This window comes from Chlamydotis macqueenii, chromosome 5 (assembly GCF_036417535.1).
Source record: "Chlamydotis macqueenii isolate bChlMac1 chromosome 5, bChlMac1.mat, whole genome shotgun sequence".
In the NCBI taxonomy this organism is placed as follows: domain Eukaryota; kingdom Metazoa; phylum Chordata; class Aves; order Otidiformes; family Otididae; genus Chlamydotis; species Chlamydotis macqueenii.
The window spans coordinates 64,382,856-64,410,164 of NC_141560.1; the positions used below are offsets into that span (position 1 = coordinate 64,382,856).

The 27,309-nt window shown below is 38.4% G+C and overlaps 2 protein-coding genes across 4 annotated transcripts in view; one reads left to right on the forward strand and one right to left on the reverse strand.

Moving 5' to 3' along the window:
• The window catches only part of ELP4 (elongator acetyltransferase complex subunit 4), a 154,193-nt gene extending 150,372 nt beyond the window's left edge, over positions 1 to 3,821 (reverse strand). For both annotated transcript variants that reach the window (XM_086748886.1, XM_086748887.1), the window contains exon 1: positions 3,662 to 3,821. In XM_086748886.1, coding sequence (XP_086605012.1) covers positions 3,662 to 3,821 — 160 coding nt within the window. The remainder of the gene's footprint in view (positions 1 to 3,661) is intronic.
• Positions 3,822 to 3,953: 132 nt separating this feature from the next.
• The window catches only part of IMMP1L (inner mitochondrial membrane peptidase subunit 1), a 36,446-nt gene continuing 13,090 nt past the window's right edge, over positions 3,954 to 27,309 (forward strand). The window contains exons 1-4 of one of the 2 annotated variants that reach the window (XM_086747924.1): positions 3,954 to 3,999; positions 20,260 to 20,397; positions 21,196 to 21,284; positions 22,524 to 22,650. In XM_086747924.1, the coding sequence (XP_086604050.1) occupies positions 20,293 to 20,397; positions 21,196 to 21,284; positions 22,524 to 22,650 (321 nt within the window). In that variant the 5' untranslated portion in view covers positions 3,954 to 3,999; positions 20,260 to 20,292. Of the gene's footprint in view, positions 4,000 to 6,300; positions 7,838 to 20,259; positions 20,398 to 21,195; positions 21,285 to 22,523; positions 22,651 to 27,309 lie in introns of those variants that run through there. The other variant, XM_086747925.1, reaches the window with a different exon arrangement.

A 27,309-nucleotide genomic window follows, 5' to 3' on the forward strand; every position in this document is an offset into this window, starting at 1 on the left:
CTTGCACAAGAGAGAATTTGTTTGTCAAACAGTATGTCAGTGCAGTCAAAATTCTCACAAGCTGTATTTTCAGATCATCAATTGTACTCTCTCCTTCTACAAGCCAGAGCTGTAACATGTGTGCACATAGCCTGGTTGCTAAAGGCAAACTCGGGTCAAAGGATTGGCTTTACATTATCAGACGTAGTGAACAGTTTGACTAAGTGTATTTTATTAGACGGAATGTAAAACTATTGCAGTCACCATAGTTACACGCTCATATTAAAATGTGCAACAATAATAGTAAATTAAGCAAAAAAAAGACAACAGGAAAAAGTAGCAGGAACATATATACAATCAAAAGGAAGAGGTAAAATCTTCAAGTGTCCATTGGCAATTTATACAAAAAGGTTTGTCCTCAGTCTCTGGTGACAATAAAATTATTTTGTACAGTCAATTATTTAACTGCTAGTGGGAAAGATAAAAGGAAAAAAGTTCTTAAGAAACACATAAACAGCATTCTGCAAGACATTTATGAAGTATTTCCACACACACTCAAAAAAGACACAAAGGAGATCAAGCAAAATACTTCTACAGTCACCAGCATAGTGGGCTGCATCAACAGAAGCTCAGTCAGTTGGTCAAGGGATGTGACTACTCCCCTTTACTCAGCACTCATTAGACCATATCTGGAATACAACATCCAGTTTTGGTCCCCTCAGTACAAGAAAGAAGTAAAGATAAACTTAAGTGAGTCCAGTGGAGGTGAACCAACACAGGGGAAACGACCCAACAGGAGCGGCTGAAGGAAGTGGGCTTGTTTAACACGGAGAAGAGAGGAAGACCAGCAGTCTGCTGGTACCAAAGAGAAGCTACTGAGAAGGCAGCTGAGCTCTTTGCTGACGTGAGCAGTGGGAGGGCTAGAAACAATAGGCATAAATTGAAACAGGAAAAGTTCCGAGTGGATATAAAGAAAAATAAAATTCCCTACAAACATAATTAAGCATTGGACTGGATTATCCAGAGAGGCTGTGAAATCTGTGCCATTGCAGATTTTCAAGACTCAACTGGACAAAGGCCTGAGCAACCAACTCCGAATTCAGTGCTGAGCCTGCTTTAAGGTTCCAGTAGACGAATTCCTGAGGTCCCCCCAGACTCAAAAATCAATGATTCTGTATAGGTCCACCCAGCTGGGCAGTCTGTCTCCAACAATGCCTTACATCTGGTATCAATGGAGATTTTATTGTAGTACAGTATGTTTGGCATAAGTCTTTCCTGCCCTACCCACTCAGCCTCCAGAAATCAGTTATTTAAGGCTAGGAGGTTACCAAAGATTTAACATAGGAACACAGTTTTCCAGTTTTTCTAAGATGTCATGACTCAAAAAAACACCTTAAAAGTATTTTCAAAAGCTGCTGTTCCTCAGGTTGAAGAATTTTCATAGAATCATAGAATAGTTAGAGTTGGAAGGGACCTTCAACGGTCATCTAGTCTAACCCCCCTACAAGGAGCAGGGACATCTCCAACCAGATCAGGTTGCTCAGAGCCCCATCCAGCCTGGCCTTGAACGATTCCAGGGATGGGGCATCCACCACCTCTCTGGGCAACCTGTTCCACTGCTCTACAACTCTCATTGTAAAAAAATTTTTTCTAATCTAAACCTACCTCCTTCTAATTTAAACCCATTACCCCTTGTTCTATCACAACAGGCCCTACTGAACAGCCTTTCCCCATCTTTCTTGTAGGCCCCCTTGAGGTACTGGAAGACCGCTATCAGGTCTCCCCGGAGCCTCCTCTTCTCCAGGCTGAACAGCCCCAACTCTCTCAGCCTGTCCTCATAGGAGAGGTGCTCCAGCCCTCTTATCATCTTTGTGGCCTCCTCTGGACCCTTTCCAACTGGTCCATGTCCTTCTTGTGTTGGGGACTCCAGAACTGGATGCAGTACTCCAGGTGGGGTCTCACCAGGGCAGAGTAGAGGGGCAGAATCACCTCCCTCGACCTGCTGGCCACGCTTCTCTTGCTGCAGCCCAGGATGCGGTTGGCCTTCTGGGCCGCAAGGGCGCATTGCCCACTCATGTTGAACCTCTCGTCTACCAACACTCCCAGGTCTTTCTCCTCAGGGCTGCTCTCAATCCATTCTCCGCCCAGCCTGTATTTGTGCTTGGGATTGCCACGACCCAGATGCAGGACCTTGCACTTGGCCTGGTTGAACTTCATGAGGTTGGCACGGGCCCACCTCTCCAGCCTGTCCAGTTCAAGTGTAAAACTTGTTAAGCTCAGGAAATTACTGAATATTTAAAAGACAAGGAAAAGGTACTTCAGAAGAGATCTTGAGTTTATTGGAAGAAGTGTCCCCAGTTTCCATAACAAATCACTCATTATGTTAGCAAGTGCCCAGACACTTAGGAAACTGCCACCATGGGAGCTGTCTACATCTTCTGACCTATGCTGTGCAAAATCCACTGTTTATAAAAGGGAATATGAAGAACCGGAATATTAAATGCAAATTTTATATTTATGCAGTTAAAAGGTTTCACAAATTAAACTCGCTAATGAAATACCTCTTCCTTAAGGAGGAAGAGCTTTCTCCAGAAGGATGCCGATCCCTGATGAAAGTGCAGGTGTTTCCTACCAAAAACACACACCAAAGACACAGAAGTGTGATTCTCCTTAAGGTACACAGGCTGCAAAAATTTCTTTATAAAACACATACAACTTTTATATTTATCATTATTCATATAGAACATCCTTAGAAAGAAAAGTGATATATTCCTATATCTCATGTACGCCTTCGAGGATGAAGGAACAGAACTAAAGTCAAGCCTTCCTCACCTAAAAGCAGTCCCATCTATGTACGCTGATGATGTACTGCAACTGTATCAGCAGTTAGTAAACGGATCATGCGGCCCAAGTGCATACAGATAAAACATGCTGTTTACATCTGTGAAATTAAATAGTTCTCAATCCAAGCAAATGGTGCTAGTTCATGCCACAGATTATAACATAGTAACGGTCACAACAGATCAGTCCAAGGAATCATCTAGCATACTGACACCAGCAGCAGGGAAAAGCAGATCCACAGACAGCAAGAACAGCGGCACAGCAGTGTAACTTATCTAAACAGGGCATTTATCATGAGTTGGTAGTAGCGAGCAAGACAGAAAAGACACACTGAGAGTCCAGTCTTACAGTCAATCACATCCTGAATTTTGCCATACTGAAGAACCAGAACTACACCACATTCGACTATGAGGGAATTCAGCAAATGCTTTTCAAAACTTAAAACTTCAGACCCTTTACCGTGACAGTCTGAAACATCACAGGAGCGTGTTACTAATTTACAGAGTAGCTTTCCACTCTAAAAAGGCTGCTTAACCGGATTTAAATTAACGGTAAACGGCGATCCCCTCTGCAGGCAGGCGCACCTGCCTGCCTCCTCCCCACGCGGGGCGGGGGGTTCAAGGCGGGAAACGGACCCTGCTTCGCCCCTTCCTCTCCCCCCCCCACCGCCGTCCCCATCGTCCCCCCAACCCCGGGAACTGTGGGGAGGAAGGAAAAGCCTGCGGGAGCTGCCGCGGGTTACGGAAGGTAAATGAGAGGCAGGGCCTGGCAAAGGGGAGGGCCGCCGGCCGAGGGAGGGGGGTGAGGTGCAGCCGGGTCCCGGGTCCCGCTCCCCACCAACCTAGCACACAGTCCAGGGAGGGGAGCCCGCTGGAGAGCAGCAGCTGCCCGTGCCGAACGGAAGGCCGAGTGCCCGCCACAGCGGCCAGGCGGCTGCCGGCCGCAGCCTTCCGCTGGAAGCTGGTGGCCCCGCGGCCCCTCGCCGCCGGGGCGGCCGCCATCACGGCTGCCTGTGGCTTGACAGGAGCAGGGGGACGCCGGGAAGAATGAAGCCCTTCCCTCTCCACCAATCGGAGAGCGGCATGGGAAACACGCTATCCAATGAGAGAACGCGTTATTTGCACGTCCCGGGCTAAAGGGGCGGGGGAAGGGCCTGGGCGCCCGGTAGCGAGCAGGCAGGTGAGTGTGGCGGGGCCGGGGCGGGCCGGGCCGGGCCGGGCCGGAGGGCGCGGGGTGCCCCGTCTTTTGGAGGGGGGACTCGGTAGCGGAAGGCGGCGACCGCCTCTCGTCCCGCCTTGTCGTGGGGCCGGCGTGAGGAGGTGTGGGAAGTGCGGCGCCGGTGACTCGGCCTTGCTGGCCGCGCTGCGGAGGGGAAACCCCCTGGCTCCCCCGCTTTCTTCTCCCGGGGGTTGGGGTGCCCGAGGTGCCGGTGAGGCTTGAAGTGCAGCGAGTCGCCCGGCCTGTGCACCCCGAGTTACCTCGCCGGTCTCTGCCGCGCTGTCGGTATCGCCCCCTTCGAAGAAAGCCGCTCTTGGGTGCGAGGAAAACGTACTTGTAAAACGTTCTTCTTTTTTTTTTTTTCCCTAACTATATATATAAGTATCTGTATATAACATATTATATAAGCATGCTTGGAGTCCTCTTGTTTGTAAATAGCCGCGGATCTGTAATTAATTTAAGATTCATTTAAGACATCTTGCTTGGAAACAAAATTTTACATCAGTAGGATGGCTCTGGACCATGCAGAAGGCCAAGAGCTAGAGCAGAAAATGTTGCTTTATATGAGAAATGTTGTTTCTGTGCTTCATTAGCATTTATTGTTGAATCAGTTCCTAGTACCATAGGAAGTTATTTTGTATGTTTTGGAAGATTGGCATGTCCTTTACTCGTTATTAGCTATTCATGGCTACTAGCCTGTGGCCTTGTACATGGCAGCAAACAACCACCCTAAACTGAGTGTGTGTAAAGACTGGTGAGCTACATGAATGTAATATTTCCTTTTCTGTTCTTGTTATATGCAAAGAAATTAAAATGCTTTTTATCTTAATAAAAACTTTTGGTGTGCTTGCTTTGTAAACCAATGCTTTGTAGTGCTATGAATTTAAGACAAATCCCTGTCAGCATGTAGAAGAGCCACTGTCACAAGTATTTTTGTATTTGTTTTTAATCTGTTGGTGTTTCAGATGCATCAAAAGCTATTTCAAGATATTTGCATGTAGTGGGATGTACTGATGAGGCTTTAATGTTATAATTCCCCACTCTCTATTTTTCACTTCAATTAATGATTTTTGTTACTGTTATAAACCATAGTTTTTGAACACCTGTTGAGCTTGTTCTGTTTTCAATCGAGGAAAAAGAATATTAAATATGAAAGACAAGACAGAGCAGCAATATGTTAACAATCTTGAACCTCAGAGTTTTTCCTTCATATCAAATTCAAGCTCAGGAGCATTAAGTATTTGTATTAAGTCTTCCTAGCTGGCGGAATTGTATTCATTTTGCTGCTAACCAAGCTTCTTCACATGTTAAGGAGTGGACAGCTCTTTATCATGAGCACCAAGATTATCTTAATGCCAAACTGAAATATGGAATACTAACTAATTTCAAATGTACATTCACTGTTGGAAGTGAGAAGTATTTGTCTTTAGAGGAGAAAAGAAATAATTGAGGGGCACATCTTAAAACATGTCAATAAATACAGCTTTAAAATGTAATTTCTGTAAGATCTGACTAATGATTTGTGAATATCTAATGATTTGTGAATTTCCTATTCCTAGAATAGGAAATACTTTATACCTTTATTTTCTTAAAGTGTAATTAACAATTATTTTTAAAGAGTTCAAGAATCTATTGTTTTTAGTGGGGTCCTATGGTGTAAATTCTGTATAATTGAGTGAGGGGGCTGAACTTTAGAGTTCTCCAGTTTTTAAAACATCACATCAGCTCTTCCATTTCTTACTGTGCTGTCATTCTGGAGTCCAGATACTTGAAATATTTCAGATATGCGTGCATGCGGATGTGTGTAACACTTAAAAATTGCAGTATATCTATAGAGAACTTCTAAATAGAGCACTTGTAAGCCAAAGATGATACCTTTGAAAAGTCACCACTTATCTATCAGAAAAATAATCAAATGATATCCTATGTGAACTGTGTCTCAGTGATTTCCTCCCTCCATTCCAAGCAGTAAACATCCTTTAGTTACTTCAATGAGACAAAATATTTCCTTGCTTGTTTTTTAAAAATAAAATATACTAATATAGGTTGTATTAACTTTACGGAGTGAGTGTAAATGTACGTCCAGGGCTGAGCCTTCTCTTTTGTTTGTCCATTGGTATTTCTTGGACAACTAGCTTTTATACTTTTTTTTTTTCTCTATCTCATTTTCCTCCAGGACAATTACAACTAAAGGCAAAATAGTTCTTCCTTTTTTTTTTTTTCTTTTTTTTCTTTGATTTTAGAGCCCAAATTCTGAAAGCATTTTGCAATTGGGAATACTTGTGCTGTGGTCCTACCACTTTTAGAATTTCTTGCCTAAAGTGCTAGTTTACTAGAAATCTCCATGTCTCCTGAGCTGATCTAACAGGTCAGTATTGCTAAAAGAGGAAGTCGCATTTCGATTTCCTTCTCTGCTTCCAGTGACTCAGTTCAACAAACCCTGGTGCTTGTCAGATCCTTTCTTGAGCTGATTCAGCTCACTAATCTGACTTGGAACTATGCATGGACTTTCTTAATAGGTTAATATTGTGTTATATTGCTGAGTTGATGCAATAAGGAAAAAGGCATACGCACACGCTGGGGAGGAGGCAACTCAAGCTTCCACTTTTTGCTGACTGTGAACTGTTAATTCACCTCACCTTTTGAACCTCACAGCTATTTCAAAATTTTATGTATTTCAAGTAAAGTGATAATTTTGTTATAAATTTTGAGTTAACATCCTTTAAAATATAGAGCAACTGTCTCTTACACTGTGACTTAAGACAGGAGAGACTGTTTCAGATATTATAAAAATACGGAGAAGTAGAAATAGTTTTTCAGTATAAGAACTAAACTTAAAAAATATTGCAGTAACTCTGTGGTGTTATTTTTCCTCTTGCATTTTAAGATGTTGGGTACAGTTAAAGTCGTACTTCAACTGCAGGTGGAAATAAACTATTTGTCAAAGATTTAATTTTTTTTAAAGTTGTAACTACTTAATATAATAAAGCTTTGCATGTGAGTGTGTGCTTGTGAAAACATCACTGACAAGATCTGACTTTACCTGCATTTAATTTCAGACAAATAGAGAAGAAGGTGCTTGTATGGAATTCTCTTTATTTTTAAGTCCATGATGTTTAGTTTTCAGGAATAATAATAGCATTTTCACTCTCTTTGAATGGTACCCAAGGTTTGCTTATGTCCACTTCCCAAAAGATGAATTTCCAGCCATTGTAAAAGGTCCCACTTGTAGCTGTCTGACAGATCAGAAAGCAAGACTGCAGGAATTGTAACTGGATATTACTATAGTAGAAACCCCTCATCCTCAAAAACACATCAGTAGGTGGATAAGTGCTATTATTCCTGCTCTAAGGATGGAATTGAAATGCAGACAAACTAAAGAACACGGAGACAATCTCAAGTGATCAGGAAATGTCTTAGCAAGATATTTCTTGTCAGTTGAACTATGGCAACTAACCCTGGTCATACTCATTGTAAAATGGAGAAGTTTAAACCTTTCTGTCTAAATTGGGATGTCTTAAACTGTAGAATAACCAACTTTTCTTTCTTGCTGCTTGCATATTATAATATAGACCTGATCAAATGTTTATGCAATTTTAACTGTGAATCCGAACTCTAGTATGCAGAAAATCAAGCTCTTTTCCATTGCTTGTAAACTTGCTGATCCAATTCAACAACTTGCCTTTGCCAAATGCAGATTCTAAGATGGATTAAGAGGATTTTGAGTAAGAATTCCCTAAGGAAAAATGGAGGGAATACAATGGGTGAATGAGACAGCAATCAAAACATTTGGGAAAAGGTATGCTTGGAATTTGATCTGCAAGTATGTTTGTCATTTCTCTTCAAAAGCTGTAGCCCACGGATTTGGTGAAAATCCTACTGTCCCCAAAATAGCAGCACTTTAAGAAGTGTGCTTTAGATACTTTGTGCTTGATAAGAGGAAACACACCTGTTGTGACTGTCATTGCCTTATTTCTTTGTTTACTGCATGCAGCCTACCTGGGTTGCAGATGTAAAGTCTTTGGGCCTTCAGTTAACGCAGGCTGAGGCTGCAGTCTTTGAGCCATGTTTCTCAACAAGATGATGTCAGTGATGTCAATGTTTTGTCTTCCTTGATTTCAAATTAATGTTTTTGCTGTGTTTTATTTGTGCCTTACAAGATTCAGTGTATGCTCTTGTCATTCTGTGGCAATGAGCAAAATACCATCCATTTTGGAATAAAAGACATCAGTGGATTTTGTTTCAAAACCGTCTGTCTGCCTGAGCAGTTTTCCATAATATTTTTTTCTGTTGGGTTTGTGTTAGGATAGAGAACTAGAAAACTGCATCCTAGTGGCAGTTCTAATTCGTAATCTTATTGGTGTTTGCTGTTACATCGCCAAGCTGCTTCCCTCATCGGTTCTGGAATGTGATGGTATTAAACTGTACTGATTAAAGTTTTATAGTCACCAAATCAGATTAACTATTGAGTCACCTGACTAGGTAGGGCTGGCAGTCATGTGATCCAGTGCCCTGCTGAGCTCCCGCTGGGAGCTGAAACAAGGTAGTTTGCTTTTGAGATGTTCTTAAGTATCTAACAGCATGGGTCATGGATTATGGCTGCAAAGAAGATGGCTTCATTTTCCTGATCTTTGAACTAGCTAGAATGGGATAAATTTGAAAGTGCAGGATCTTCAGGCCATGAGCCAACAACTGGAAAGAATGTTTAATCCTGGAAGTTCTGACACTGAAAGACCTGGGATTTTTTTCAGTATGAAAAAGCTTAAAGAGTACTTATCCAATCAGTCTGTGGAAAACGTGAGGATTAGTGGGAGAGTTTAAGACATAGCAGTTGTATGATATTATATAGAACATCATAGCTTTTCTTCAGAAAGACTCTGGATGCGTTTACTGAACAACAGCGATAAAAATTTGCGTTTGTGTCAAATTTAAACAGCTCTTTTAAAATAGAAGCAAATAAGTTAGGAGACACGAGTTAGTGGTATGTGCTGAAGATAATGGTTTAGTAAATCATTAAAAAGTTACTTAATGTTTCTGTAATTTCAGATTACGAAAAGGTACAGTATAGTATTACTGAAACTTGCAGAACAGCAATATTGAAAATGAGTTGTAAGTTGAATGTACTGTCTTAATAAGCATCATACAGATTAGTGGTGTATTTCATAGAGATTATTTTCCTTCTGTTTATCATAAAAAGAATTCCTATATTTTAAAAAAACATATTCATTTAAAAATACTTGTAAGGTAGGACTAAAATCAAGGGGGGACACACACACCTAATAACTAGAAAAGGAGTATTATTTGTTTATAGTTTTTTTTTATATTCTGTAATGTTTTCCGCAGTGGCTTCCATGTCCGTATAAAGTTTACTTCAGCATTAAAAACTAGGAATTAAGACAGCTTGATTCTAGCCTTTTCAGATGCTTAACATCCAGAAATGTTTCCTATTGAATACAAATGGCTGCCCTCAAAGAATGAAAGTTTGTCACATCAGCATGTCAGTGGAAGAGTAAACTTTGTGTTTCAACTGGAAAAACATAATTTAAATGTTTTGATATTTTGAATCTTTGATATTTTGAGTTTTTGTTTTCCAGTTGTATCTGATTGTGCATATTTCATTAAGTAGGCATTTCTACAGCCGGATAAATAATGTAGGTAATTACGATTAATGGAAAAGTTTAATAGCTGTCACTTAAAAAATGTAATTTATATAACTGCAGTTTATGCATAAGTACAAAATAACTTACATTACATGTGCTTTTAGAGCCTAAGATTCACTGCATGTGTGAAAATACATGTATTAATTGAAATAAATTTATAGTTGCTGTAGCATTTTTTTCTTGATGTGCTGTTACAAGGGTTAAGAATCTGCGCATTTTGGATTTCAAAAATGTGTTATGTTTTCTGTGAAGTTGTTAGTGCTTTTAGTCTTTAAAGGCATTATTCCAAATAACCCATTCCAAATGTTATTTCTATTACAAATCTACAGTATCAGCAGGTGCTGGAATACAGCAATGTTTGCTGCTCACCTACATTGTGGGGTTTTATAGAAGGTGCTCTTTTTCTGGATATAGCTTTTTTTTTTATCCATCTGCAGTATTGTGAAACCTGTGAAATGCTTTGGCAAAGCACTTGAGGCCTGCCTATGGCTAGGAAAGATTTAACTGATCACCTTCAGAATTCTTTTAAAATTGTAGCTCATCTCTGCTTGCTGAAATATTTGTAAGGGGTTTTCATAATGGAGAATTTTCCCTGTCTTCTGGTGTTAGCCAAAACCAAGCAGTAATGTTTCAACAAGAAGTACTTCTGCAGTAATTTCTGATTTTAAAAGTGAACAAAATCGGGTCATGAGACTTCTAGTTGCACAGCCCCACCTGTCTGACCTCCCTTCATATATATGAAATGATAACTGTTCTTATGCTTACAGGTAACTTCTGACTGCTGTGCTGAAGTGTAGACTCTGTATTGCTGCCGGTTTTTTGAATTAGCTTTCAACAACTGGCTCTGGCATCTGTTGAAGTAATGACAGGCTAGGTGAGATTCAGAAAGTTCCTACTCTGGGGTCGAATGCTGAACTGACAGTTAATTGAAAATAAATCTCAAAATCTTGATGGTAGCAAATTTGGGAATCCTTGCCAATGTGCTTACATGTAAGGATGCAACTTCTTGGCGCGAGTCCCACAAATTTGCAGCCTCAGCTTTCCAGTGTACTGACCAACTATGTATTCTGATCATTGTAACTTCCGTAGATATTCCAGACAGGTAGGTTAATGCTAACTTGGTTATTCAGCCACCACCAGTGTGGAAGTAACTTCAGATAGTGTAATATCCTCTAACAAGCAGTCTTCCCCGGCCCCACGTTGTTCCCCATTCTGTTTTAGATTTATGAGCTAGTCCATCTTTGCATGTCTGATAGAGACGTGCCAGAGAGCAGTGGTTGAACTGAAAGCGTATAGGTGTGTTGCAGGGAGATAGATGTAGTAATTTATGCAGCAGTGTGAATAGTGATACAGTTACTGGCCCAGCTCAGGCTGAGGCTAGTTCTGGCTTGCCCAAGCAGTGATGTTGGTCAGTCTTTTCATAAAAGTGTACAACCCTCAGGTTTCACTGAGAACAAGATACTGCAGAGCCATAGGAACATTCAGATGTATTCGATAGACTTCCACCTAATTTCACAGCATCATGACCTTCCATAGGGTGAGGGATGAACCGAGATGTGCTGCTGTAAATTCTGTAGAGCTGTGTAACTATACCTTTTCTGAGGACAGAGACAGAAGTCTTGCTTTTCTAAAGACCTGACTCTTGTAAGAACTTGTTTAGAATGGTAAACTGATTAGGTCATTGAGAAGTAGATGAAGAAAGTAGGCATTTTGGACTTTAAGTAGGCAAGAATTAAAATTTAGATTTTTTTCAGTGTGAGGCATAAAGTTAGGTAAAACACAAGCAAGCAGTCTAGCAAAACTCACTTTAAAAAGCCAGGTCCACTACTGACTATTTAAGAAATCTGGAATAATATTGTGATGAAAAATATTAGAAAACACTGACTATCTGGCTTTTTTGTAGTCAAGCTGTATTTTAGCAAACTTTAATTATTCTTTATATCAATGGATTCAGCTTCCTATACTGAGCCTGCCAATTCCATGCCAAAGCTGCTGGATTTGCTGAAATCCCATTTCAGGAGCTTGTATGTAGGGGCAGGGCTACCTAAGCAAGCTAGTGCCCTTGTGCTTCAGTGTCTGAGAATCACCTTTGTGATTCTCAAAGCCTACTACTAGCTCTACTCAAGCCAAGTTATTATCTACTCAGTAACGCATTGAAGTTTGTGTTGGGTTAGCTTTAGCTAGCTTAGATACTAGTGCTGTGATGGTTGTTGGAAAAGAGACAGACTTAAAGTTGTGGTTGCTAGTGTAAATGTCAGCTTCACTTATCGTTTCAAGGTCCTATTTTGGTTTTGTATGAAAATAATATATATGTGTTATTTCATTGCAACGGGGGACTCATTCTGGAGGAAGTAATTTATCTGAATTTTTAGTCTTAAGACTGACATGTACTGATATCTCTTCAGTTTCCATATTTTCATCATTTTGGTGAATTAGAACTGTCTTGTGTGCCTAGCAAAGGAAGAAAAGTAATTGAGCTTCCTTTAAATACATTTTTATGTTTGAGAAAGTAGTTGCACACTCTTGGAACTGCGTGCTTCTACCATTTCTCTTTATAAGCTGTGCTTCCATTGGTCCAAGAGGTGTGAAATGGTGTTTGGTCTTGATGGTCTCATGCTATTCCCAAGCCGCAGTGATTTGATTTTTTTAGTAGAATTTTTAACATTTCTGGCATAAAAGACCTAAAATTCACAAACATTAAATTGTAGGAGGATTATCAGTCATTTTAGCATGTACACAGTCACTGTTTGTCCTTTTAAAAAGGCAGTGTATTATGAAAGACAGGGCAAGCCAAATTGTGTCCTTTTGCAACAAGCTAAGTCAGGGAGATGTGGTATTAGTGAAGTTATACAATGGATCTGTACTCTTTTCCTGTATTACCAGTACTTGTGTCCTCATTTGAAACTTGGATTTGGGGTGGCTAGCTGGGATAAAATAAGCCAGATAGGCTCTTTTTGGTAATCTGTTTGGTATTAGTGATAATGCAGTTTGTGGGGCTGGAGCGTGCTCAGCGTCTTGCAGGTACTCTGCACTTCAGTGTATAATCATTTGCTAAATTTGAGAAAGGCGCCTCTACTTGATTCACGATTCTTATTATTGTGTCAGCTGTATCTTTTACTTTAAACCACCAAATTAAATAATAGTTTATGATGGCTTTTTATTTTAGTTCATGCATTTAAAACCTGGAACTTGGATAAAAAAATAGTATTGGAATAAACTCAGTATATTATTTATGAGTGGAGCAACACATTAGCATTGAGTTCACAATAGATCATATCGCTTTTATTCCATCTTACAAGCTTAGCAGCACAAACAGAATAATCAACATATTATTTGGCTGTCATCTGCTGAACAGAAACCAGAGATCACAAGGAGGATTTCCCTAGCTGCAGTGATGGCCTTTTTGTTCCAAGCCCCCATCTGGGAGGGCCATGGTGTGTTATCATATGGAACGCGGGGTTTTCTGTAATCTGCTTAGCTGCACTGCAGTTTGAATCTTTATTCCATGTTTGTGTAATTTATAATTTTAATGAGACCATGGCTCTTGTGGGCTTTGAAATATATTAAAAGCTCTTTTGTGCATATGCTTTTGTTCTTGCTTAATAGGCTCAGTGTATTTAAAACTGATGAATTTTTTATTCATGGATTTGGATGTCTGGGGATTAACTTAGACTGAATATCATTGCACTCATCTATTGATGTTTCGAACTTTTTAAAATACTTGTATCTGTAAGTGGAGAACAACTTACAGAACTTGTTTTATGCATAAAACATCTCAGAAATAATAAAATTTTATTGAGCAATGAGAAAAAGTACTGATTACACTTTATTTTTACTGCATAAACTCACATGAAATACAACTTGTGCTATGAAAAAAATAAGTAGTAATCCATGTACATGTGTGTATTTAGAACTTCATAACTAAAAATAAATTTGGGAAAGCTGTCAAATATTTTTGTAGAGTAATAGTAGTGACAAGCACTTGATTTGCATTTTCCTTCTGTTCAGGTAACTTGAAAATGTAAATACTGCGCTCGCTTTTGTCTGACTGTGTTTCCTTTCTCCTTTTTTTTAACACATTTTTTAATGCAGAGTATGTATAAGATATTTAATTGGAAGATGATGCTTGTAACTGGAAAGTATTGATAAAGAATATACAGAAAGATTCTTTGTTACTATTGTTATATTTTTTGACAGTGCTAAAACTGGTCTTGTTTTTTGCCTTTGTATTGCTTAAATGTTTAATAATAGCTTGGATTTACTATTTGTGTTAAGATCTCATACCATGTGATTTCTGTGTTTATAAACCATTATGGAGTACTGTTCAATGGTGGCATTCTAATCTGAGGCTAACACTGGGGGTAAGATTAAGACATTTGTATTTCTTTCTAAACAGTCTTGGTGATGGTGTACAGAAATAGGTTGCTTTGTTTGATGTGGAGCAGTTGTTTATTTGTGATGTTTTTGTTGGTTTTGTTCTTTTTACCAGCAAACAGTCCTCTTTGTAATGACAAATATTTCAAGTAAACACCTTTTTATTTGTCAGTGCATAGGGAAATTACTTACCCCACTATTCTACTCACTGCTTTGAGTAGTATTTCCAAAAATACCTGCATAGATCTAGAAGGTGCATCAGCACTGGGAAGTGCAGGGGACATGTGAGCCATGGACAATTTTAGTTTCTGTAGGATTGTAGATTTTAAGTGCCTAATGTGAAAATTGGCATACAGCTCAGAATATGGTTATTTGACCCTTCTCACATAGACACAATGTATTTTTTTCAGTCACCAGGCAAGTGACTCTGTTGTCTGTCAGACCTTTGGTGTTGTCCTAACTTTGACATTGTTACAGGAAACTGTTAAGTGAATATTTCAGCGTCCCTCAGAGGCTCAAACTTGCCACGTATGACCATGCCTTTGCTCAGCTATTTGGATTTTGCTGTTCACCAGAGATGGGTGTGTAGAGCTGCAGAGGAAGCTAGAAGTGCTGGAATGCACCCGACGATTAATAGAGCATTTTATACAGGGTCGTGAGATTGTTAGGAGTTGCTTCCCAAAGGTAAAGAGAACCAGTGAGAACTACTTGAAATCTGTTTTGAAAAATGGTTCATTCTTATGTAGGTAGTCTCCAGTTTAACACCAGAGGATTTCCTCGTGTGAATTTATGTTTACAGGATTGAGCTCCTTGGCAGCTTGAGATAGTAGATGAAGGAGCACTTGTTGGAGACAAACTGTTAGTGCCTAGGAGAGATAATGTAGAAAAATAATCTTCTCTTCCAGAATACCACCAAGCTTTTTCAGATTTGCCAAACTGAATCCAGTGTTTCTTCTAGAGAAAACCAACAGTTAGAAATAAAAAAATCAAGTTCTTCCTCACCCTCTGCATGGAAGGACCTTTTGAAAATTGTTCCTTGTTTTGCTTTAGATGTTTGGAATCCTGAGATTATAATATTTAAAACATTTTATATTTATTAATTTGTGCATCTGATATGGGAAGAATCTCAATAAACATGATATAAATGCTTCACTATTTGAGCACATGTAACATTAATTTCATGCAGAAGTTTTAAAAGAATAGTTTAACATAAATAATAGCTCAAATGTAAATATTTAAATAGCCTACCCAGTGTGCACTTTTTTCTTTGTTTTGAGTTTTTTGATTTTTTTTAAAGTAATAATCACAGGATAGCTCTGGGAAAGAGATGGTGCAAGTTATGGGATTACCTTGTATGAAGAAAGGTGTCTGTTTCAAAGCAGCGAATGTTAGGAGAGGAGTTTCTGTTAGTTAAGGAAAAACTGATAAACTATCACTAAATACCCAGTGAAAATTCAGAACTAGGAAGTATTATATCAAGCAAATGTGACTGAAATTTTTATTAGAGTGAAAAATCTATTTTATATCAAATCCAATAATTTGTTTAGCCACACTTTCATTTGCTGTGACTTTTATTTTCCTGTATTTAAAATTTTGGCACCACATGTTAAACTGTTTTACACAATGCTGTTGGTTATCTGGAAATGATAAATCTGCTCATTGATTTCCTAATTTTATTATGTACACAGTTAATTGTAATCCAAGATTACAGCAAACAAGATGTTAATTTCTAGAGAACCTATGTATGTTTCCCTCAGAGTGTGATTGTTACAGAAGCAAAGAACACAAATAGAATACCATTTGTGCTATCCTCACAGGAGCTGTCAATAAAAGATGTAATAGGGGATTTAGGAATCTGGAAATGGCCAACTAATTTATGTGAATCTATTTTATTTCAGCTAGAAAGACCAAGCTCTGTTTGGTCTGCACTGCATATTGCAGAGCACAGGCTGTCTATAGAAAACCAGGCGGCTGCATATGGATAGTCCCTTGATATCATTCACTTGCTGTGTAATCTTATTATGCAAAGTTCTAATCTTCACCTAGAATGAATGCCTCTGGGTCAGAATATAGTCATATCAGGGTTTTTGAGGTCATGTTTTGTGATCCTTAGCTTATTCTTCTAAGTAGGGCTGGGATTTAAAGAGTATTCCCCAGACACTAGCAGAGATAGACAGCAAAACCTGCTGCCTTTTTGGAAGACAAGACCAACATGAGGTCCCTGGTAGGATTAAACTTGATTTGTAGCTGTAGGATTTTTTAACAGATGTATTATTGGACAGGGAATAGGGGGCCACCAGCACAGCGAAATTGGATCACGATTGGCATTCTCAGGGAGTCCGCTGGCTGCTAAAACAGCAGCTGCATGTGGATTTGACTTCTTTCAGGTGAAGCGACTTCCAGTCATTTGGAAAGGATGGGATGAAAAGGAACCTTGGTGATAATTTTGATGTCTGCAAGATTTAGTACCAATGTAATGGGATTATCGGTAACACCTTCACTGCAGAAAAAGCCACCTGGTGCTATAACTGGCAGCAACTGAGAACTAATCCTTTCCCATCTCTTGGATATCATTCATGAGGCTCAAAGTGATTTCCACCCTGCTAGCTGTGATTAATTTTATAAACAAACAAACAAAAAAATCAAATTATCCAGGCATAGGCTATGTAAGGAAAAGGGAACAGAAAATAATAGTAATTACATTTTGCATTTTATTTGCTGCAGGGGATAAACTACACAGTTCTTGTAAAATAACGAAATAATATTCTACATTATAAATACAGATATGTAACCTTTTTTAATCAATGTCGATGTTCGGTATAAAAACAATGTCTATTTCAATATAAAATTTTCAGCTATCTCCTATATGATAGTAAGTAGTACCTGGAAGTAATTACAACGGGCTTTATGCCGCTAGTTCTGCGATAAGGATGTTTATACACCAGATCCATTAAGTTTTCAAGGGCCCTGTGACTTAAATAATTTGTTTTATTGTGCTTAATGGTGTTATGCTGTATCTGGTGAAGTTGCCTGCTGACAGCACTTTGTGTTAAAATTAATTGTGTGATGTGGAAAAACATTCAACCATGTACCTTCTTGTGATCAACAATATGGCATTGTTTTAAAAATGTACTCATAAATAGTGTTCTGAGGAAACAAAATTATCTTTTACTCATGCTAGAGCAATTGTAAGATAAAAACTCTGTGGGTTTTTTTAAATAAACTAGAGGTTTTTGCTTTTGACTGGGCTTAATTCTTACTACAACCATTCACTTATTAACTAGAAGTTGTCACTTAAAACTACATGGAAACTTTCAGTATTGTAGTTATTCTGTGGAAAGAACATTAGATGTCTAAAGATGAACCTTAGTATTAAAAATAAAACCCCAAATCCTCTGAAGTTATCTTGTTAGGTTCAAATTGTGTAATCTAGGTACTATAAATATGCCTTAATTTGAAATTAACTTTCTTGAGTAGTAATAAAAAGCCTTATATAAGAGGTAAGAATTTTATCATCATTATAATGAACAACTGATAAGTCTGAGCATTTGAAAAAATCCATTGTACCACATTTATAAACTGGGCCTAGTGAAATACATGTCTTAAGTTAAGAATTTTTTTCAAGAGAAGTGGGAACAAAATTTTAGACCTATTCACTCATGTTCTGTCCTCATGGTTAGTTTTATACCATGACAACTCTAGCAGTAGGTAAAGCTCACTCTGAAGCCTGTGTTTCCTTGGATAATTTACAAATCTGTCCATCCTAATTCAGAGTTACTCAGAGACATCAAAGAGAAATGAATGTGTTCGTCAGAGAGAAATGTATGTGTTCAGTGTAACTGTTGGGAGGTACGTGTCATCCAGAGTCCAAAAGGAAGTCAGTTCCAGTCACTTTGAAACTTATGTTCAGAGACATATAGCAGTTGCTTATAGTTTCATAATAATTTTTTTTTTTTTTTTTTTTTAGTTATAGCCTGATAGCTGTTGGCATGAGAGCACGTTGGCATACATTTTCTCTTAATGAGCCCGTTACCATTCTGTTTGGTGCAGTCAACAATATTTTCCTACTCTGGTCAGTGTAACGCAATGTTTATACAACTCCTTTTACCTGTAATAGCCAAAGGTGCCTGAATTCTAAACTGTCTTAATGTGTATTGATATAACACTTATGAATGGCATGGATCTGAAATACAGGATGCTTATGTGGTATTTTTCTATCTGAGAAGCAATGTGAGGCTGCCTTCCTAGCAGGTGCTGTTAGGAAGTATTGATGATGACCTGCTCTGAAAAGATAGTTGTGGTCATTAATTCACACTAGTTGTGCAACTCTAATCAATTTGTTCTCACTCCATCTTCCTTTTATCACCTGTAACACCTTTCTGGGCTCACAGTGTTTCTGGCCCTGAGAGCAAGGGGTTGGTCCATGGTTTTCACAGTGTACTGGGTTAAGAAGAGCAAACCACTTTCTGGGTTCTCCAGAATAATTTCTGTGGCAAGGGCATTTCTCGTACAGCAATGCTCGTTCAGTTTCCATTTCTACAGTGTGCTGGGCACTGCATGTGCTAATGAAACATTTCAAAACATTTTCTGTTGTATTTTTGTTCATTACTGTGAAACCCATTAGCTAATATTAAGGAAGGATGGTGAATCACAGATAGGTTTAAGTGGATTTATTCTGGAGATTTTTATGTTAAAAAAAAAAAAGTACATATTTTTTTGAACAACGAAATGAGGTTGCTAGAGAACATTTTCCCCCAAGAATGGTCATTTTTTCTTGATAAAAAAATACTAAATGCAAAGAACAAAAGCCACTTTTGACTGTATTCAGGCAAAATTCCCATTAACTTCTAGAGAAAGTTGTGCAAGTAAAGCTATGCCCTTTTAAATTGCTAAATTTGCATTTAAATAGCAAAACGTCGTGAACTATAGACGGGCAGGTCTTTGCTTCATTATTAAGTAGGGCATATTGTACACAGAGCATTTTTTTTTTTCTTCCCTTTTAACTTACTGCATATGTTTCGCAAGCTATATTGACCCATCTTAGTAAATGAGGGAAGTCTTTCTGTGGTTTTAATGAATGATAAATCTGATGCTGAGTTTAAGGGGGACAGCTTTCTTGTAGAATGTAAAACTCAATTCAGTTACCTCAGTATGTGTGTTTTCTTTGTCCTTAAATAGAGATACATGTATACTAAAAAATATCTTAAAATTGAGATAGGGAAACATTTTAGTTAGATTAGCATTGCAAGAATTACATCTAAACATCGGAGCTTGACTTAAATATTTGGGGGAGGGAGCCAGAATAGATTTACAGTCTCTGCAAAACCTCCAGAATTCCTATCAACAACTGTGTTCTTTCTAGTATAGTCTTACTTAGGCAAGCCATTCTAGACTCTGTTATACTTGGTTTTGTCTAGTTCTTCAAGCCTTTTTAAATTTGATTGATTGTCAGGTCGTTTTTAAGGTTTTGGTTGACTGTTTGATTAGTTTTCTTTGAATGTAATTTCAGTTGTGAAGTATCTTCAGATCACTTTAGATGGCTTGATGTTTCTCTGTTTTGCTGTTGAGTGTTCAGTTTTAAATACTAGTCCATGAAGAAAAACAGTGATTTAAGTTGCAGTGTCTTCACGTGATTACTCAGTCAAGTGTTATTTAATAAATAACTGCATGTGAGTTACAATGAGTGCATGGTCTGGTCAGGAAGCCAAAGCTTGCATTTAAGGGTGTGATTAGTTGAGATTCCACTCAACTAAGCCTAGTGGATGGGAGGGTTTTCTCAAAGCTATTGCAGGTATTTAGACATGTGGCAGGTGAGCCTGCCTGCTGTGTTGAGTAAAAGAAGTCCAGCCGAGTCAGTGGAGAGCACTGACACCGCTCTCTCACATTAAATTCTCTAGTTTGGTAAAGGTGTTTTTTGCTTTGGCTCCTACTCAACTGAATCTCACTGCTAAGCTGGTGAGACAAGTCCGTTGATTGTACACATGGAAGGGTTTGCGTTGTAAATTAAAAACTTCTTGATGGCTTTTGAACTTAAACTATATTAATCTCCTCAGATAGATCTGATTACTTGTTGGTTTTATTAATTTTTTTTTAAATATTGTCCATGAGTTGTTAGATACAAAAGATAGTTTTGTGAATGTTAGGTTGTTTGCCATCAAGTGAATGTTATTCTTCTCTTTTACTGTAGACTAGAACCAGCTGAACGACGTAACACTGTACCATGCTTCGCAATGGCCTAGGAAAAACCTTGCGATTTCTTGGGTATACTGTGCAATATGGCTGCATAGCGCATTGTGCCTTTGAGTACCTTGGAGGAATTGTTGTGGTAACTTTTCATTTTCATGACATTTAAAAGAAAATAAAACTATAATACTGAAATTTTTATATGTGACAATGCCAATATTTCAGAGTTCTTAATTTTCTTTAAAGCTTTTTCAAAGCGTGTTTAGTAAATGCTGCTTTTTTTTTTTTTGAGGCAAGTCCAGCCTTTATGGAAGTTATTTCTACTTTAGGCATTCGTAATTTTTGTCAAATTATTGCTTGAGGCATCAGTGACGCAAATTGGAAACTACGATTAAGCATTTTGCAGAGAGTGCATTTTTCCAGAAAGACTGGAGTCACTAATAATGCCATAGGAAATGCTCTTGTTTCCAACTCTGGGCAGATTTCTGGATATTTTACGCAGCGCCCTGCCCTCTGCCCCCCCTTACCCGCCATGTCTAAACCTAGCATGGACATAGTGGATTTTGGCTGTGAGCTGCTCTTGTAGCTTCTGTGATGCTTCTCTTTTTACAGAGGCTGAAGAAAGGGATAAGCTGGCAGACCTTCAAGTGCTGCTGCTGATAATTTCCTGCAGATTAGGTGCTGACATGATCTGTAAGGGATCGTAGCACCTAGCGCAGGTCAGGAGCAACCCTGAGCGAATACGGAGCCGTAACAGTTCCAGGTGCTCTGGAGGCTGTCCTGCCCTTTTAATTGTATCAGATATTCCTTGGAGGTTCTCACTTTTTAAGTTGATCTTTACATGACATATTTTCTAATTTATTAGCAAATAATTTGAATATTAATGTATTTTACATAATTGAAAATAGTAATTTTCTTCTCATTTATTTTTAATTTGCAGTGTTCTGGACCTTCAATGGAACCAACCATTCAAAATTCTGATATTGTCTTTTCGGAGAACCTTAGCCGCCACTTTTATTGCATTCAAAAGTATGCTCCTTTGTTGAGACTAGATTTTACATTCTGTTTGCCAGAGCTTCTCAGTAGCTACATTCTGTCTGTCCTTTATTTTTCATTTATTCTTCTGCTTCTAAATAGTAATTTTTCCATAAATATCCTTTCATTGTGTCTGATGGAAGTTAAAATAATCAGCACATACAGCCCATCAAACAACTTGTCAGAATTCTTTTAGGATATAGTCTGTCACTTCTTCAGCTTTGTCCAAAAATGGAAAAATTCTCATTTTCTTTGCCTAAACCAGTTCTATTGTGTGAATGTAACTTCTGTCTAAGCAGTTTTGTCTTACCTGCAAACCAAGCTATAGGTATTACTGTGCTCGGATAGGTTCGTGGGAAAGTGACCACATGGTATAAGTACCATTTATCAAATGTCATAGAATCATAGAATCACAGAATGGTTTGGGTTGGAAGGGACCTTTAAATGTCATCTAGTCCAACGCCCCTGCAAGGAGCAGGGACATCTCCAACCAGATCAGGTTGCTCAGAGCCTCATCCAACCTGGCCTTGAATGTTTCCAGGGATGGGGCACCCACCACCTCTCTGGGCAACATGTGCCAGTGTTCTACAACCCTGATTGTAAAAATTTTTTTTTCCTAATATGCAATCTAAATCTACCTCCCTCTGTTTTGAAACCATTACCCCCAGTCCTGTCACAACAGGCCCTACTGAAGAGTTTCTCCCTGTCTTTTTGTCATTTTATTACTGTGTCGTAAAGCACAGTAGGCTCAAGGCCCTCACCCATTTTGTTGTAGGCTGTTTCACTGTACAATCTAACGTGTATAATCAGGAGGCAAAAGCAATATAAGGTTTTACAAACTCAGATTAGACATTTGAAGTTTCACTGGAAGAATAACATTGGGACAGTAACATTTAGGAGCACGGAATCTGTTCTGTGCCATACATATGTAGCAACAGGATGAATTTAAATGGCATTCATTTCATCAGAGCATTGTTAATTAAAATGTAGTATTAAATGTTTTATAAATGGTCTAAATAACAAAGAATCTCTCCTAATGTACTTAAAAAACTGTGTGTAAAATTACACGCTGAGTAAAACTGAAGAAACCGAAATTGTAGACGAGCAGAAGGCGGTATCTTTAATGTATGTGTATTTATTTGTAGTATACACATTGATGCACATGTATTCAGCCTAAATAGTTCTCACTTAAGAGTTCTTCTGTTTGTTTTTGTTTCTGTTTGTTCCTCTCAGAGGAGATATTGTAATTGTGAAAAACCCAAATGACCCCAAATCAAATATCTGTAAAAGAGTAATTGGCTTGGAAGGGGATAAAGTCTGCACAAGCAACCCTTCAGATTTCCTTAAGAGTCACAGCTATGTAAGTATTAGAGTTTCTTGCTTTGTAAATTAATGATTATTTAAGTAGACCTGGTAGTCTGTAAAGGATTTGCAATATTTGAGTATCATCATAAAGTATGATGTTCATAAATTATTCTTTCTTCTTGTATATGTACAGTAAAATGTTGTAATTTGTAAACTCTATGGGAAGTTGGCTTTTTCAGTGTCTTTTGTCTCTGTAGGAAGTGTAGGCAGATGATATTTTTGCTGTGCCCTTTGCTTAGGTCTTCTTGCCTGGAAGAACACTCTAAAATTCTATGCATAAAGTGCTGTACAGGTGGCAGACTCAAGGGCTTGGTCATAAGGCAAAACTTCTTGTGTTTTAAACATAAGGAAGTGAAAATTTTGTCTGCACTTGCTTTGAGGATTTTGCTTTCAAAATATACTTTAGTGTATCTCTATATTTCAATGTAACAATATTTTAATTTAATTTTTCTGAGTATGGTTGGAGAAGTAGTAATTTTCCTAGCTTGTGCAAAAAGTCAGGTAACAAGATGAAATATCAAGGAAAAAAGTATTCTTAATGCTCACTTGTCCTTGTGTAGACCGACTTAGCAGAAGTTTGGAAAGATTTGTGAGAAAATGTTTTCAGCAACTTCTTTTTAGACTATCATTAGAAAAATAATCAGAAATCATGATCACAGAAAACTGGGGTTGTTTTGTTTTGTTTGTTTGTTTTTCCCAAAAGCATGTCTGACTACTGCCTCTGTTCAGCACCTTGTGGAGACATTGTGTTTTGCACAGGATTTTGAATCTTAAAAGAAAGATATTCTATTGCCTCTTCAAATCCACTTCATCCTTACAATTACCATAAGAATAATTATTATCTGGCCCATAGCTGAAGTCCTGTGCCGTGAAGGTAGAGAATTTTATGGAATCAATCAAAAATCAGTGGCAACATTCTTGTCAACATTGTGTCTAGATTCGGTATCTGGATGTAGTTAAGACCTGCGACCAGAAAGCAAGGATATGATTCATACCTTGTTCTGAGGAGTTGAGTTTGTTGTTTCTTCCATTCCAGTGTTGAGGTGAGACATTTCAGACACCTGCCTCTAATCTGCCCTTCTGATCGAGTGCCACTACTGGAGCTTGTTTACACTTCTGTCACTTTTAGACAGAAAGAAGGAACTCATTTCCTGTTATGTTTTTTGAATGGGAGGACAGAGCATTTAGTTTTTCCAAAAATCAAGTTGTGTTACTGTTTAACCAAGGGGAAAAAAAATCCCTGAAACCTCTCCCCAAATCCCCACCTTTCTTACCAAGCTGAAGGTATTTTCTAGCAAGTATGGGAGTAGTAATTTGGGGAAGTATAAATTGCCCAGCGCAGAACAAACTTAAATGGAAACCTGAATTCTGTGTGCTCTGATGGAAGATGCAAACTGAGTTTCTCTGAGCATCTTGTTCTTCACTTGTCCGAGTCTTGAAAAGGAAGGTTAGGATGTCAGCCTTTCTGGAGACCCTGAGGTAATCAAATGAATATCCAGCAGAACAACTTCTGCTCTAGGTGTAAGATTTCTTGTCTTCAACTTGAATTTAAAATGTAAGGAGAATGAGAGGATGAGGAATGCAGAGTCCATTTCCTGTTTTCCTGGGTATGGTTTTCATAAAGGCTGATGTGTGGAAATACAGCAAAGTGACATGCAAGCTTTCCTAGTTCTTACATCATAACTTGTATCTAGGGGGAGAAATTATCTAAATGGAAATGCTTTTGTTAGTGCATGTATGTTTTCCTTCTGTCTTTAGTGGCTGTAAGAGGTAGATCTTTCCATCTGTTCAGGAGACGCTTCCTTTACAAAGGAGTATATTCTCAACATAGGTATCTGCAGTTTACGCTCGTAACTTAGACGGGATTATTCACTACATAAATTGTTCTTGTTAGGAAGCAAAACAGGATGCGTGTCTGTGTTTAGGTAATTGTCTGATCAGGTCCCCTATTTTAGTGAATTGCTGTGCTATGCACTTTTCCTCTTAATTCAGACACAGAATTCTTCAAATCGAATAGCAGCAGCATGTGTGCAGAGAACTGGCTATTTGTTTTGTTGATACTTCCTTCCAAAGAATTAACTTGAGTTGGGTTTTTGAAAAAAAAGAAAAAAAAAAAAAGATTGTCGAAACTCTGAGGAAAGGCCTTGGCTAGGATCCCACACGGCCTGAAGTGCTGCCTGGGGTGTCTAGCTGCCAGAGAAAGGTACAAAGGAGTGCCTGCAATAAGTGAGCAAAGCCTAGAAATTGTCATGAGTTGTGCTGTTTACATTAGGCTACTAATTGCTTTTTCTTAAAATGAGAAATCTCTGAGTGATACTTGAATGCAGTGACTCAAAAGTGTGTAAGGTCAGAGGATTGACTGTTTTTGCTACAGTGAATTGCTCAGCTTTCCTTGACTGATTTGCGTCCTGTTTTGGGGAGTGATGGTGAATAGTTGCTGTCATGTTTGCGAACTTATTACAATGCAGTAAATACAAAGTATCAGATGCCAGAAATGTTATTGAATTAGGTATTTGAACCTCTGCTTCATTCTTTGCTGGTGTTTGCCAACGAATGGTTAGGTGTTGTGAGTTAGCCGGTTACTGGAGATGCCAGATTAATGGCAGTACAACATAACGTAACGCAGCTGAGAGTGGAACCACCTCTAAGCAGCTCCCCAAAAGGGAGAATCCTTCCAGTCATGTAGTAGGAGTTGTGCTTAGTCTGCATTGACTCTGTTACTGCTAGTGTTGGCATACCGTACAGATTTCAAGCTACGTTTTTTTGTGCTCAGAAGCGCTATCATCCATGATGCTTATTCTGAAGCCTAAGAGAATACTAAAATCAGATCCTGCATCCAAACCCTTTTCATTCATGAATATACTTTTCAGGTTGGCTTGTATCTACAGATAGGAGAATGGAGAACTCTGTTCACAATTTGCTGTCTGTGAAATTACATAGATGAGATACTCTATGGCTGCAGACAACCAAATAGACACCTGTAGATTAAAAAAGCAAACAAACAACAAACCAACCTTCCAAGCTATAATAAAAATGAAATATAAAAAAAAAGCCATGCGTAAGTTGAATAAGTTTTTCCTGAAAAGAGATATTTCAGTTGAGTAGAAATGCAGTATAGCAGTGGCAGTTATGTGAAAACCTTAAAGTGGTATAAAAAATACTTTTGCTGCTATATTTAGCTGAAGTAATATATCAGATGAGAAAAATTATTTTTGTCAGAGTGTAGTAAGTGTAAGGCTGTAAGAAAAACCGTCTTTGAAATCATTGTTGGATTACAAACTGATGGAACTAATCCCACATATCATGGCTAGAAATTAAGCACGTGCTTAAATTAAAATTTAAGCACATTAGGAATATGCTTTATGATACATGATGCTTCATATACTAGAGGTTGGACCTTATCTGCAGAATAATAATCATAGAATCACAGAATGTTTTGGGTTGGAAGGGACCTTAAAGCTTATCTAGTTCCAACCCCCCTGCCATGGGCAGGGGCACCTTCCACCAGACCAGGTCACTCAGTGCCCCATCCAGCCTGGCCTGGAACACATCCAGGATGGGGCAGCCACAACTTCTCTGGGCAACATGTGCCAGTGCCTCGCCACCCTAACAGTAAATAATTTCTTCCTTATATCTAATCTAAACCTACCCTCTTTCAGTCTAAAGCCATTACCCCTTGTCCTGTCACTACATGCCCTTGTCAAAAGTCCCTCCTCAGTTTCCTTGTAGGCCCCCTTGAGGTACTAAAAGGCTGCTGTAAGGTCTCCCAGAGCCTTCTCTTCTTCAGGCTGAACAGCCCCAACTCTCTCAGCCTCTCTTCATAGGAGAGGTGCTCCAGCCCTCTGATAATTTTCGTGGCCCTCCTGGACCTGCTTCAACAGGTCCACATCCCTCTTATGTTGGGGACTCCAGAGCTGGATGCTGTACTGCAGGTGGGGTCTCATGAGATTGGAGTAGAGGGGCAGAATCTTCCTATTTACATGAAAAAAATGATGAAATTCCTTTTTTAAAGTAAGCTGCTATAGTATTACAAAGTTAGGAAAATGTAATTTTAATTTTCATTGCCTTTTTACGGATATTTGGTATGGAATATGAGCATTAGGCTGGCAGTTTAGCTGGGCTCTTTTTTGGTTTTCTACTTAATGATGGTGTTTATAGATATAAGCAAGTGTATCTAATGTCATAAACATTTAACATACTTTTACTGTATCAGAAGCAATGTGGTATGAACCCAAAAGTGAAAAATATAAACAACTAATTTTTAGTAATGTGGTATTCAGACTTAGTTTTATTTATTAAAAAAATCTTTATGGATTTATTCATTTAACTAAAGATATAAATAATGAGGGTTAATAAGGAAATTACTCAATCGCAGTAAACCCCTGAAATGGCACCTGAAAGGTTAATTTTCATATTTAGGTTTTTATTTCCTGTTTTTAAAAGTCTTAATACAGATCTAGGTTTATAATTCAGATTGAGTATCCTATTGTTATATTTGAATTTGTTTTAATGCCATTTACTTTAGCTTTAATTTCTTTAGTACCATATGTTCTTGTGCTGCAGCTCCTATTTACAAATTGAAAAAGTGAGGGGTAAGTCATCAGATTAAAACAGCTTGTATGTCATAAACCACCAATATGCTAAGCCTTTGTGT